General features: G+C 60.0%; 1 protein-coding gene across 1 annotated transcript in view; it reads right to left on the bottom strand.

The window, feature by feature from the left end:
• The window catches only part of UBE2O (ubiquitin-conjugating enzyme E2O), an 18,372-nt gene that overhangs the window by 449 nt on the left and 6,380 nt on the right, over nucleotides 1-11,543 (bottom strand). The window contains exons 4-18 of the mRNA XM_014531739.1: nucleotides 9,611-9,708; nucleotides 8,385-8,448; nucleotides 7,698-7,841; nucleotides 7,187-7,296; nucleotides 6,915-7,065; nucleotides 6,200-6,672; nucleotides 5,421-5,575; nucleotides 5,058-5,170; nucleotides 4,841-4,969; nucleotides 4,136-4,228; nucleotides 2,783-3,479; nucleotides 2,364-2,500; nucleotides 583-786; nucleotides 440-497; nucleotides 1-331 (exon numbers count right to left, since the gene is read on the bottom strand). Coding sequence (XP_014387225.1) covers nucleotides 1-331; nucleotides 440-497; nucleotides 583-786; nucleotides 2,364-2,500; nucleotides 2,783-3,479; nucleotides 4,136-4,228; nucleotides 4,841-4,969; nucleotides 5,058-5,170; nucleotides 5,421-5,575; nucleotides 6,200-6,672; nucleotides 6,915-7,065; nucleotides 7,187-7,296; nucleotides 7,698-7,841; nucleotides 8,385-8,448; nucleotides 9,611-9,708 — 2,957 coding nt within the window. The remainder of the gene's footprint in view (nucleotides 332-439; nucleotides 498-582; nucleotides 787-2,363; nucleotides 2,501-2,782; nucleotides 3,480-4,135; nucleotides 4,229-4,840; nucleotides 4,970-5,057; nucleotides 5,171-5,420; nucleotides 5,576-6,199; nucleotides 6,673-6,914; nucleotides 7,066-7,186; nucleotides 7,297-7,697; nucleotides 7,842-8,384; nucleotides 8,449-9,610; nucleotides 9,709-11,543) is intronic.

Here is an 11,543-nt window from a genome sequence, read left to right as displayed (position 1 = left end):
CTGTCCGAGAGCTCGGCCACGCCAGGCGGCCCTGTAGAGCCGCTGTCCTTGGAGATGCCGTTGGGCAGTGCCTGGGCCTGCTCCAGCAGGGCGTGCGTCTCCAGCCAGGACTCGATGCGGTTCACCAGCCGCCAGCCACCGGTGCGGAAGTGCTGCCGGATCTCCTGCTCGAAGACCTCGGCGGGCCGCCGCACCAGCTGGGTCATGGACTGCACCACGCGGATCAGCGCCATCTCGTTGTAGCAGCGGCTGTTCTCGTAGCCCTCCTGCAGGCCCCGGTCGCTGTCGAAGCCGGCTTCGTTGTAGTACGGCTCATTCACCAGGATCAGACCTGCGAGGGGGAAGCCCATCAGGACCGGCTGACCTCAACCCCCAAGGGGGCGGCCAGCGCTGTGCCCTCCAGCCCGCCCATCACCACCCGGAGCCCCAGCCACTGTACCTTGGATGGAGATGAGCACCTGGAGAAGGCTGGATTTGCTCGTCCACCTCTCTGTCCCCTGAAACACACGGACGGTCACCTCTGTCCCAGACACCACCCGATGGCCTGTCCCCCATCCCGACGGGTGCTGGCATGGTACTGACCTTTCCGATCCAGGTGCCCAGGAGGCTGACACACACCTTCCCATTGTCATACAGGTTGGGGTTCAGACGGCCACTGCACTGGGAGAGGTAGCAGAAGTGGGGGGGCACGGCCGGGTAGATGTTGGGGAGCTGGATGTCAAACAGGTAGAGGCCGTCCTCGTAGGGGGTGCGAGTGGGGCCCTTGATCAGGGCTGAGAAGAGGTCCTAGAGGAGGGAGGCGTGGCTGGCAGGGGCTCTGCACACGGGTCTCCAGAGCGCGCGCGGGCAGAGCAGCACCTGCGACTCCCCAAGGCCGGCGGTGAGACGCCAATGCAAACCCTCTGTACAGACCCACCTAATGTCTAACTCCTGGCATAAAAGGAATTTTCCAGGTTTTACTTCTCTTTAACCATTATTTCAGAAGGCTTCAGCAAACACCGGCCCTGACCCAGGCCCAACAAGGCAAGAACACTGACAACCATCAGGGGTGAAGGAGTGCCCGGATGGCGGCCGCGCCTGCTTTCAGGGAACCAGAGGGACGGGGATGTGAACTCCAGGAGGACACGTGGGAGAGCCACACAGACACCGAGGTCTGGGTCCGTGGCCCTGCCGGTGAGGGATGGACCGTGGGTGCTCCCTCGGGGCCACCGTGGGCCTCAGGTTCTTGCACTGCGTCCCTTCCCCTCTGAGGGAGATTTGGGGAAAAACAGAACAAAATAACAACAAAGAAATACTATTCCCTTCTCCCTCAGCAGAGGTTGGAATTTTCAAAAAGATGTTTCCTGAAAGCCAAGAAGAACCAAGCCCTGCCCTGAGCAGCACCCTCTGTGGTCTCTCTTTTGGGCTGAGCTGGGGCCTCGGTCAGACTCCAGCTCACGTCAGGGCGCCTGGCACACAGGAGGCCCAGCAGAGGTCTGCTGAGTAAGAAAGGGGGGAATGGGGAGGGTCCTGCCCTTCCTGGAATAAAGGAGGAAGCAATGACACGGCATGGGCGGCATGACTCAAACCCCAGGCCCCGCCACCAGGACAGAGAGGAGTGTGATGTTGTCACATGAAGGCTATTCTGTGGCTAAAAAGGGAGGGACTAGACCAATATGAACCAACCTGCGTAGGTCTCGAAATTACCCTGCTAAGCGAGAAAAGCAAGTTACAGGTGATGTGCACAATGCCATGCTATTTATGTAAAACAAATCGTACAAAATAGCTTGTGTTTATGATGATGCATGAGAATGTAAAAACATAAAAAACATCATCCGTAAGGAAATGCACCGAACTCCTCAAGTCAGGACTCCGGAGGGCCGGTGGGGAGTGGCCAAAGGCAACCTCAGCTCTTTCTGCAATGGGCTAATGTTTTCAGAAGGAAGTCTGGGCCCTGGCTTGTGTGGCTCAGTGGATAGAGCGTTGGCCTGAGGACTGAAGGGTCCCAGGTTCGATTCTGGTCGGGGGCACTTGCCCGGTTGCAGGCTCGGTCCCTAGTGGGGGCGTGCGGGAGGCAGCTGATCAATAGTTCTCTCTCATCAGTTATGTTTCTGTCTCTCTCTCCCTCTCCCTTCCTCTCTGAGGTCAATGAAGATATGCTTAAAAAAAAGAAGACTGGACTCGGGTAACAATGATATAATTTAAGACGAACTTTAAAACAGAGGGAGGAGAGAAGGAGCCACCTGGTTGGACTTTGCCCCGACCTGACCGAGCCTGCTTCCCGCCTTATCACAGGTGTGGGCGGCCTCAGTGCCATCAGGCCCGAAGGCCAGGGGCCCACAGTGCCCATCTGCGCCTGCCCACACCGCCCACGGGCTACTTGCCATCCTGTCCTCGAAAGTCTTGACTGCAATGCCGTCGGGCAGCGAGGTGGCCAGCAGCGCCATCTCCTTGCGCACTGCGCTGAAGAACTTCTTGGCCTCTGGGGGCTGGAACTCAATTTTCTTAAAAGAGTGATTCGCTAGAGGGGGAAAGAGACCATGCAATCCCTGATGCGAGGCCTGAGCACCCCATCTAGAAGGGCAGCTGCCGTGCGTGCTCCCCAGACAGGTGAGCAGCCCACCGTCCGTCCCCACTCTCTCCGTCCCCCCCCTCACTCTCCCCCCCTCCCTCCCGTTTCTCCTGCCACCAGGACCAGTGGCCACACAGCGAAGTGTCTGTCCCCCGGGCCCCGGAGCAGCAGAGGGGCTGGGTGGGGACTAGGCTCTGCCCCCAGATCTGCAAACACCAAAGGGGGACTCACAGGGCGCGCACTCCAGCACCGAGAAGACCTCGCCCTTGGCGCTGGTGAAGGTGACGCCGGGCTTGCCGCCGCACTGCTGGCAGAGCACCGGCGTCTCGCTGGGCCACTCGGCCTTCATGGGAGACTGCGCCTCGGGCTTGTCCTCCTTGCGCTCTGTGTCCGGCAGGGCCTCCATCTTCTCCTCCTCCGCGATGGCCACATTGTCCAGGGTCTTCTTGAGGTTTTCCTGCAGCTTCTTGATGTCATCCAGAAACTTCTTCTCCCGCGTCGGCTTCTCGGGCTCCACCGTCGGGGAGGTGGGGGAGCCCGTCAGCAGCTGCTCCACCGTCATGTTCTTGAGGCTCTCCAGGATCTTGATGGCCTCTTTCAGCTCCCGGAAGCTCTTCGGCGGCCCGTCCTTGCCGGCCTTCTCTATCAGCCCGGCCACCGGGGCGGCCATGGCCACAGCCCCCTGAATGGCGGCTGTGGCAGCCTCTTCGCTGATCACCACGCCCTTGTCCTCCTCGGGGGCCGCCGGCTGTTCGGTGGGTGGGATGGGGGGCTCCTCTATCTTGGGGTGCTCGTCCTCCACCAGCCCATTGTCCGTCTCCCAGCTGTCACTGTCGTCCTCCCACTCATCGGAGGACGCCCCACTGGTGCTGCCTTCCACTGAGTCGTAGTCCGACTCCTCGATCTCAGACTCGATGTTGTACAGGTGCTGGGAACAGACAGCACCTCTGAGAGCTCTGCCGGCACCAGGGGCCGTGGCAGCCCACTCCACCCTTCCCCTTCCTACGCTGGACTCTGCAGGTCGCTCTGTGCTAGGTGCCACCTGTGTCTCTGGGCGGTGCCTTCGCCTGCTCCATCCCAGCAACAGCACCTGGAGCCCCACCCCCAGAGGACTCGGGCCCCAGGCTGTGTGGCTACACTGGGAGCAGGGAACATGCCGGAGGAGGGAGCGTCTGGGACAGCTGGCCTGGGTCACATGTGTTCCCAGCCCGGAAGGAGGGGGAGAGCTGGGCCTGAGGACGGCTCGACCAAGGAGGTGAAGGAATGGCACTGAGAACAGCGCTGAGCTCAGAACCCCAGCGAAGGAACCTGCATCTTCTCAGCACAGGGAGATGGGGACCCAGACCAATCAGGGAGGTCTGTGACATCTACATGCACCTGGGGGCTGCCAGGTGGGGTGAGACCACAGAGCTGGGCGAGTCATGCCGCCCTCCCTCTCAAGCTTCCCCTGAAACTCTGTTACCCACAAGGAAACGCCTCACTAGGAGGATGAGGGCCTGGCCCCTGGTCCCTGAGCGGAGAGGGCAGGCCAGGCTTCCAGCCCCGCCGCCGCAGCTGAGCGGTCTGGACCTGGCAGGGCCGTACCTGGGGCAGGATGATGGTCTTGGAGTTGTCGGCCCACACCACCTCCACCTTGCTGCTGACGTCCACGCGGGCCACCTGGCCAACCGATGGCTGCTGGGCAAAAGGGGCAGGGTCAAGGGTGCAGCCCTACAGGAGGGGCGAGGCCAGCACCTCTGAAAGGGAGTGCCAGCAGGGGGTGGCAAGGGTGAGGCCGTAAAAATACGAGGGAAGTGGGCACCATCTGGAAGACGCCAGTGAGCAGCTCAAGCACGGGGCCCTCTTGCTCAAACACCTCAACGTGCCCTGTGCCCCGAACTCCCACTCCACCTGCCGCCGCCGTGCACACCCCAGCCGCCCCCCTTCCTCGCGCAGCATGCTGGTCTCCCAGGCGTCCTGTCCTTCCCAGATGGGTTCCAGCCTCAGGCCTTTTGCCCCTCTGCTTCCCCTGCTGGAACCTGCCTGACCACACCCACCATCCCACCTGTTCTCCAAGGCCCAGCTCAGATGCCACCTCCCAGCCGGGGGTTCCTGCAGCGCTCAGGACAAGGAGAGGGCTTCCCTAGCGACCTGACAGGCAGGGGGCAGGCGCTCCTGGTGCCGGTGCAGCTTGGGATGAGCCAGAGGACTGGAGGTCTGGTCTCCTGGAGCCACCTGGTGGCACCACCAGGCACTGCAGCTGCTGCACAGGAGGCGCAGCTATGGGAACTTGAACTTGGGGGTCCATACCTCATCCTCCTTGGGAGGAGCTCCGTCCTCAGTGTTGCCGATGCGGATGACGATGTCGGTTGTGCGGAACCGGAAGTCAGGGTGGTCAGCGATGTCATAAACGCTTACGTCTTCCTCTTCTCCAATCAGCTGGGCACAGGATGGGTTTTCGTGAGCCCAGGGCTCTGCGCCCAGCCCACCAGAGCCCCCCGAGGAGGAAGCAGGGCTGCACACTCACCTCCACGTCGTCCCCACTCGGCCGCAGCTTGAACCACTTCACCACGCAGGTGCGGCCCACGTGGTCCCCAGACTGCACCACACCGTAGACAGCGGGGTCTGGGCAGCTCTGGACTAGGGAACCAGAGAGCACACGACTAAGGAGCCCTGGTGGTGTCACCTGCTACCCTCTCACCCACCCACTACGTGTCAAGCACAGCAGGGCACAGAGCCCACATGTTCCCTGGCTCGGTCAAGAGAAGTCAGAAAAGGCTCCCCCAGTCCTCCAAAGAGCAGCCACTCTCACAGGGGAGTCTCCTGACCTGCGCCCGCTTGCCCGTTTCCCAGGCCCTGAGAAGGAATGGCCGCCTGGAGCCGGCACTACCTCGCTTGTCCACCACGAAGTCCCCGGGGCAGAACTCGTTGTTGTCCAGGTGGTGCACCGGGAAGAGGTCGTTGGAGCGGATGTTGCACTCCACGGAGCCGTCCTGCCACATCACGTCTGCTGAGGTCATCGTGGTCACCACCTCCACCGCCACCCTGCAGTGGGGCCAGTGAGCCAGGCCACGCAAAGGCCTCCGGAGCAAGGGCAGGCCCCCTTCTGCCCTCCCTCTCTCTTGTGGGCTTGGTGGCTGGAACTTCATTCACACAAGCAGGGCAGGCCAGCGGGTGCTCACCTAGAGCCTCCATGGCCTATGACCTTCCTGAGAACATCCCGTTTGGAGAGCTCAAGTGAATGGTCAAGGCCACCGCCCCACCCTCTGTCTTACTCTCAGATCTCTCCTTCCCACCCGGGCCAACCCCAGGCACCGACATCATCTCAGCTGGGGACCACGAGCCTTTACAGCAGGGGTGGGGAAGATTCAGCCTGAGGGTCATATAAGGCCCATGAAATCATTCGGTCTGGCCCTGCCAAGGCATTAGGGGTGAGTTAATTAAATGTTTGGCCAAATATAGCAGGCTGATTTTTAAGTTGATAATTAAGGCCCTCGAATGATGTCATAAGTATCCAAATTGCCCTTGGCAGGGAAAAGGGTCCCCACCCCTGCTTTATAGGGTTGCAGACCCTGTGTGTGAGCCCAAGTGTGCACATGGGGGGTTAAGGGGATGGTCCCAGGCTGGACACTCAGCCAGGAGGGAGGGTGCCCTGCCCTCTGGGTGTACCTGTCGCCCGGCTTGAAGTCACGGATGATTTTATTCTTCTTCCTCTTGTGTTTTCGCTTTAAGTTCTTGATAGACAAGGGGATGCTCTTTTTGCGATTCGTGCCACTGCCGCTCTGGGAGGAGGTGGTGGAGCTGGCGGAGGAGGTGACCGAGCTGGTGTCGTCCGTGTCGTCAGCAGCCTCGTCGTCGGCGTCCTGCTCGGCGGAGTGCAGCCTGTCGTCTCCGCCCTCCTTCAGGAGGAAGGGGGGCAGCGGCTCACCCGCCTCCAGGGCCTCCTCGGGGCCCTCGTCCTGCATCTCCCCGGGGCTGGCGGACCCGTCAGGCGTCTCCTCGGGGCTGGCGGACCCCGTTTCACTCTTGGCTTTGGTCCCCCCCCTCTTGCCTGGCTCCTCCGCAGAATGGTCCCTGGAGCACTGGGCGTCGGGGGAGCAGGACATGATCCTCACGACCTGCTTCTTCAACAGGCGCTTCACCTGCGAGGCAGAGCAGGAGGAGCTGTAGCCAGCCTGGCGCACCCTGCCCTGCAGAGTGGGACACCCCGGCAGGCTGACCCCAGGAAGCGTGGTCTGGGGAGTGACAGCGATGTACTCCTACGTGGCCTGCAAAGGTCACCAGGACTGCCCCCCACGACCTGAAGCACAGACCGTCCTGCCGGGCTGTGGAAACAGCTCAAGGCCAGTTCCTCAATGCCCACCAGCCCAGCCCACGGACATACCTTCTTGGCCATCGAGCCCTCCCCCTGGGCGCAGTGCTTCTCTGGGCATTCACAGGCGATCTTGGCCAGCTCTACCTTGGCCGGGAAGACAAACAGGCAGCGCTCCCCCAGCTGCCGCTGAGCATGGTCAAAGCACCCGAGACGCTTCACCCTGGGGGGGAGAAGCGGGGCTGGGCCAGCAGCTCTCGGCCCCCACCTGCACTGTGGCCCAGAGACTTGCTCGGGGCCGGCCCCAGGGTTTGTGGGGGGGGTGGCACGCTGGAGCCGCTCACCTGCCCAGGTTCTCCTGGGTGATGACAGAGGGTGGGGGGCTGACGCTGTCCGTGCCCCCTGGACAGAAGCTCTTGGTAATCCATGTGACTTTCAGTTCCACAACCTGCACCTGGGCGGTGAGCGAGCAGGGCCATAGGCAGCAGGCTCTGACAGCTCTCCCTTTAAGCAGCTGCCAGAGCCCACCTGACCTCCAGGGCAGGAGTCGGGCTTCAGTGTTCACCAGTACGACACCCAGAGCAGCCCCCACCTGTAACTAAGGCCCCACCCTGGGATCCCTGTCGCCTCCTCACCTCTTCAGGGCCCAGTGGACCTCCCACTCCCCACGCCCCACCTTGCTCAGCCTGGGTCGGTCAGGCTGGGGGACCACAGCCTGGGTTCTCCTTATCCTCAAAGCCCTTTCAGAGAACAGGGTCCCGAGGCCAACGGGCTCAGCGCTCAGAACAGGCAAGGACGGGGCAGGTTGCTCAGCTCCAGGTCCCACCCCAGCTCCCCGCCGGCCCCCAGCCCTACCTCTTCCACTACCACCCGGAACTTGCTCTTGGTGCTGAGCACGGGCTTGACCCCCGACAGCCACTGGACACTGGAGAAGATCTTGGCGGGGCCGATGAGCACCTGGCCCGGGTAGAAGCCGTAGGAATCGTCGAAGAAGAGACCCTGCAGGATTTGGAGCCAGAGGAAAGTGCTCCTGAGCAGCGCCTCCTCGGGGGATGGTGCTTCCCGCGCCACCTTCAGCCCCACTCCTCGCCGGCCCCCCTCACCCAACACCTGCCCCAGCGAGGCCCCCATGGTCCCTAAAACAAACCCCAAGGCTCCAGAGCAGCACAAGCTCGGCCACACCGATGTCGTTGGTCGGGAGGACATTCGGGGACTAAGGCTCTAGAGGACAGGGGCCCCCACTCTGTGTGATCGGCACTGCGCCCAGCACACTTATTTACAGTCGGCCGTAAACTCCTGCTCTAAAACGTCGTGCTGCACTAACACTGCATACACGGTAGACAAAGCCACCGAGGTTTTAAAAGGATGACACAGACGTCAACAGAATATAAAGAGAAGTCCTCATCCTTTCTGCCCTTTTCCAGGAAACCACCGTGCCCAGAAGCATTTAGCCTGGGCCAGCTACAGCTCTGTGCCATGAAGTCCTTTTCCCGCACAGCCCAGAGGAACAGGAACATGAGCCCCTCTCCCGCCAACACGTACTGAGTCGCTGACATGTGGGCAGACGTCGTAGAGCTTGGCACCGTCTTCTGTGTTCATGGAGCACCTGGAACAGTGAACATGGGCGTGGTGACCACGCGGCACAGTGACCGAGCCTCAGGGGAGGCCTGGCAGCCGGGACCCGGGGATGCTGATTAGTATCAGAAAGAGCTATCCCCACGCGTCCGTGCGTCACACGCCCTAAGATGTCACAATTCCTCCTCTGTCCACAGCTCAGCCTCTGGCCTGGTACAAATAATTCTCCTAAAACGAACAAAACCCTAACCCGCTCTCTGAGTGCCCAGCACCATTCAAATGTCTAACTCAGTGATTCCCAAAGTGGGCGCTGCAGCGATCCAGGGGGGCGGTGATGGCCACAGGTGCATTTGGGGGCGATGAGTAACTGCTATTAAAATTTTTTTTTCTTTTTTTTATTAACAATTTTATTGATTTTTTACAGAGAGGAAGGGAGAGGGATAGAGAGTTAGAAACATCGATGAGAGAGAAACACCAATCAGCTGCCTCCTGCACACTCCCCACTGGGGATGTACGTGCAACCAAGGTACATGCCCTTGACCGGAATCGAACCTGGGACCTTTGAGTCCGAAGGCCGACGCTCTATCCACTGAGCCAAACCAGTTAGGGCTAAAATTTTAAAAAAATTAATTTCCAGGGGCTGAGTAATATTTTTTCTGGAAAGGGGGCGGTAGGCCAAATAAGTTTGGGAACCACTGGTCTAACTGAAGCCCCAGCTCCCAGCAGATACCCTAAGTGATGATGCTTCTCTCCCCACACCAAGACGGGCCAAGACCAGAAACTGAGGGGGCACTAGGCTCCGGCGCTAAGGAGGCCCGGCCAGGTCAGGCCCTGAATGGCCCCGGCACCTGCCGCACCGGCCCTGAGGAAGCTCGCTCTGGGGGAGCACACCTGGCCCCATTGGACAGGGGCCGAGAGGAACCCCGCCCTGGGGGAGCATACCTGGTCCCATTGGACAGGGCCATGAGGAAGCCCGCCCTGGGGGAGCACACCTGGCCCCATTGGACAGGGGCCGAGAGGAAGCCCGCCCTGGGGGAGCACACCTGGCCCCATTGGACAGGGCCATGAGGAAGCCCGCCCTGGGGGAGCGTACCTGGCCCCATTGGACAGGGCCGAGAGGAAGCCCGCCCTGGGGGAGCGTACCTGGCCCCATTGGACAGGGCCGAGAGGAAGCCCGCCCTGGGGGAGCGTACCTGGCCCCGTTGGACAGCTTCAGGATGATCTGGTTCTTCAGGTCGTAGACCTTCCCCAGCCAGCAGTCATAGGCGATGTAGTCTCCATACATGAAGGGCTGCGGAAAGGACACGGGTGAGAGGCAGCAGGCGACGCGACACTGGTGTCCAGGGCACCAACTTCTCTGTGCTCCATGGAGACAGGAGGAAGGGTCTACATAGCTTACTGCCCGGACGTGGACTGGTCAGTCCTGGCCTAGTAACTGCAGCAGCCAGCAGGCTTCCCCAGGTTCTAGGCTGCACCCAGCTCCCCTTCCTAGTGTGAGGGCTGCCAGGTGGTGACGGGAAAGTTGTACAGAGACGTGGCATCCAAGGATATAGGACTCTGGAATGGAGTGGGCTGAGGAGGGCAGTTACATGCACAAGGATGTGAAGTGGTTTAAGCAAATAAATGTCCTGAGGCTGCCAAGAGCCAAGTTTCAACCAACTCATGTTTCAGTTGCACACAGAACAGGTGTTGACACATCTAGATGTGCACGCACACACGTACGCCTGAGTTCTGTCCCAAAAGGGCCTCAGCAGTCAGCACGCCCAGCACACATGCACATCTTGGTTTTGAAACCTGGTTTTCTGCTCTGAAGGAACCAGGGCTCCTTGGAGAAGTGACTGACTGAGGCTGGACCAGAAAAATACAAGATGGAAAGTAAAAAGGAACCAGAAACATGATAGTCAAAAGGTCACAGACGCCAGCTTGAAGGGGCATCTATTGGCCAAACCTGGGATCATTTAAGCAACAAAAGAAATAATGGTGGTAATGGCTCCTGACCAACGGAATAAAGCAGGAGCCTCGGGGCCCACGCTGAGGTAAACAGTGAACGGATAAATAAATGAGCAGAAGGTTTGTTGCCTTAAAACGCTCTTCCATACGGCACAGGCCACTGTACAAAAACGGGGGTGGGGGGACGACGGGAGAGCCACAGAATCACCCAGCGGCCATCACAGTGCTGCCGGGACAGGCGGGACTGCTAACGGAGGCTGAGGCTGGCAGGCTGGGGTCTGACGTGTGACAAGTTATTGACACAATCCCAGAGCATCTCTCCACAACACAGAATTACTTGTAAAGAGGTAAATGGTGACTTGATGGTGGGGAGGTGTGGCAGACACCTAGGTGACCAGGGGTCACGGTGACCTTCGCTGTGGTGCCGCCACTGGACACTGTGGGCCAGGGAAGAGCTCGGTGGCATTTCTGGGGCAGCCCTGCCAAGGATGCAGCGCTGAGGCTGGTCCCGAGGCAACCTCAGAAGCTCCACGCTGAGGGTCAAGCGATGGGCGTACGGGATGCGCAAGACAAAGCAAGGCTGGGCCCGGTCCAGACTGGAGGAGGTCCAAGAGGTGACCACGAAATGCAGGGTGTGTTCCTGAGTGGGATTCTGGATCAGGACGGGGAAAGGCCGCTGCAGGACAACTGAATGGTCTGTGGACTGGGCAGCGACGCACCGATTCCCTGACCTGGGGAACGCAGTTACATAGGAGATGCTCCTGACCTGGGGACGTACACACTGCAGTATTCGGGGGCCACTGGCATCTTGACTGAGGAAAAAAGGCTCAGGAGAGGGGAGGAGATGTGGGGGAGGGGCAGGTGGGGAGCAAATGGAGTGGAACGTTAAGAGCGGAGGAGCCTGGTGATGCAGGGGCTACAAGAACTTACAACTTTCTGGGAAGTTTGAAATAAATGTTAAAAATAAATTATTGAAAAGCAGCTTGTTTAAAGGAAAGAGAAGAGTTAGAGGAGAAAGGAAACTTGGCCAAGAGAGCCACACCTGCAACCCCGCTGGGGCTGGAGACACAGGGCGAGCCCTGACCTCGTGTCTGAATGGCTTACAGTGGTTCTCAACCTTCTGGCCCTTTAAATACAGTTCCTCATGTTGTGACCCAACCATAAAATTATTTTCGT

The sequence above is a fragment of the Myotis brandtii genome, unplaced genomic scaffold (assembly GCF_000412655.1).
Source record: "Myotis brandtii unplaced genomic scaffold, ASM41265v1 scaffold825, whole genome shotgun sequence".
Taxonomy (NCBI): Eukaryota; Metazoa; Chordata; class Mammalia; order Chiroptera; family Vespertilionidae; genus Myotis; species Myotis brandtii.
Note: the sequence above shows the minus strand (reverse complement) of the source record. Positions and strands in the feature narration are given on the sequence as shown.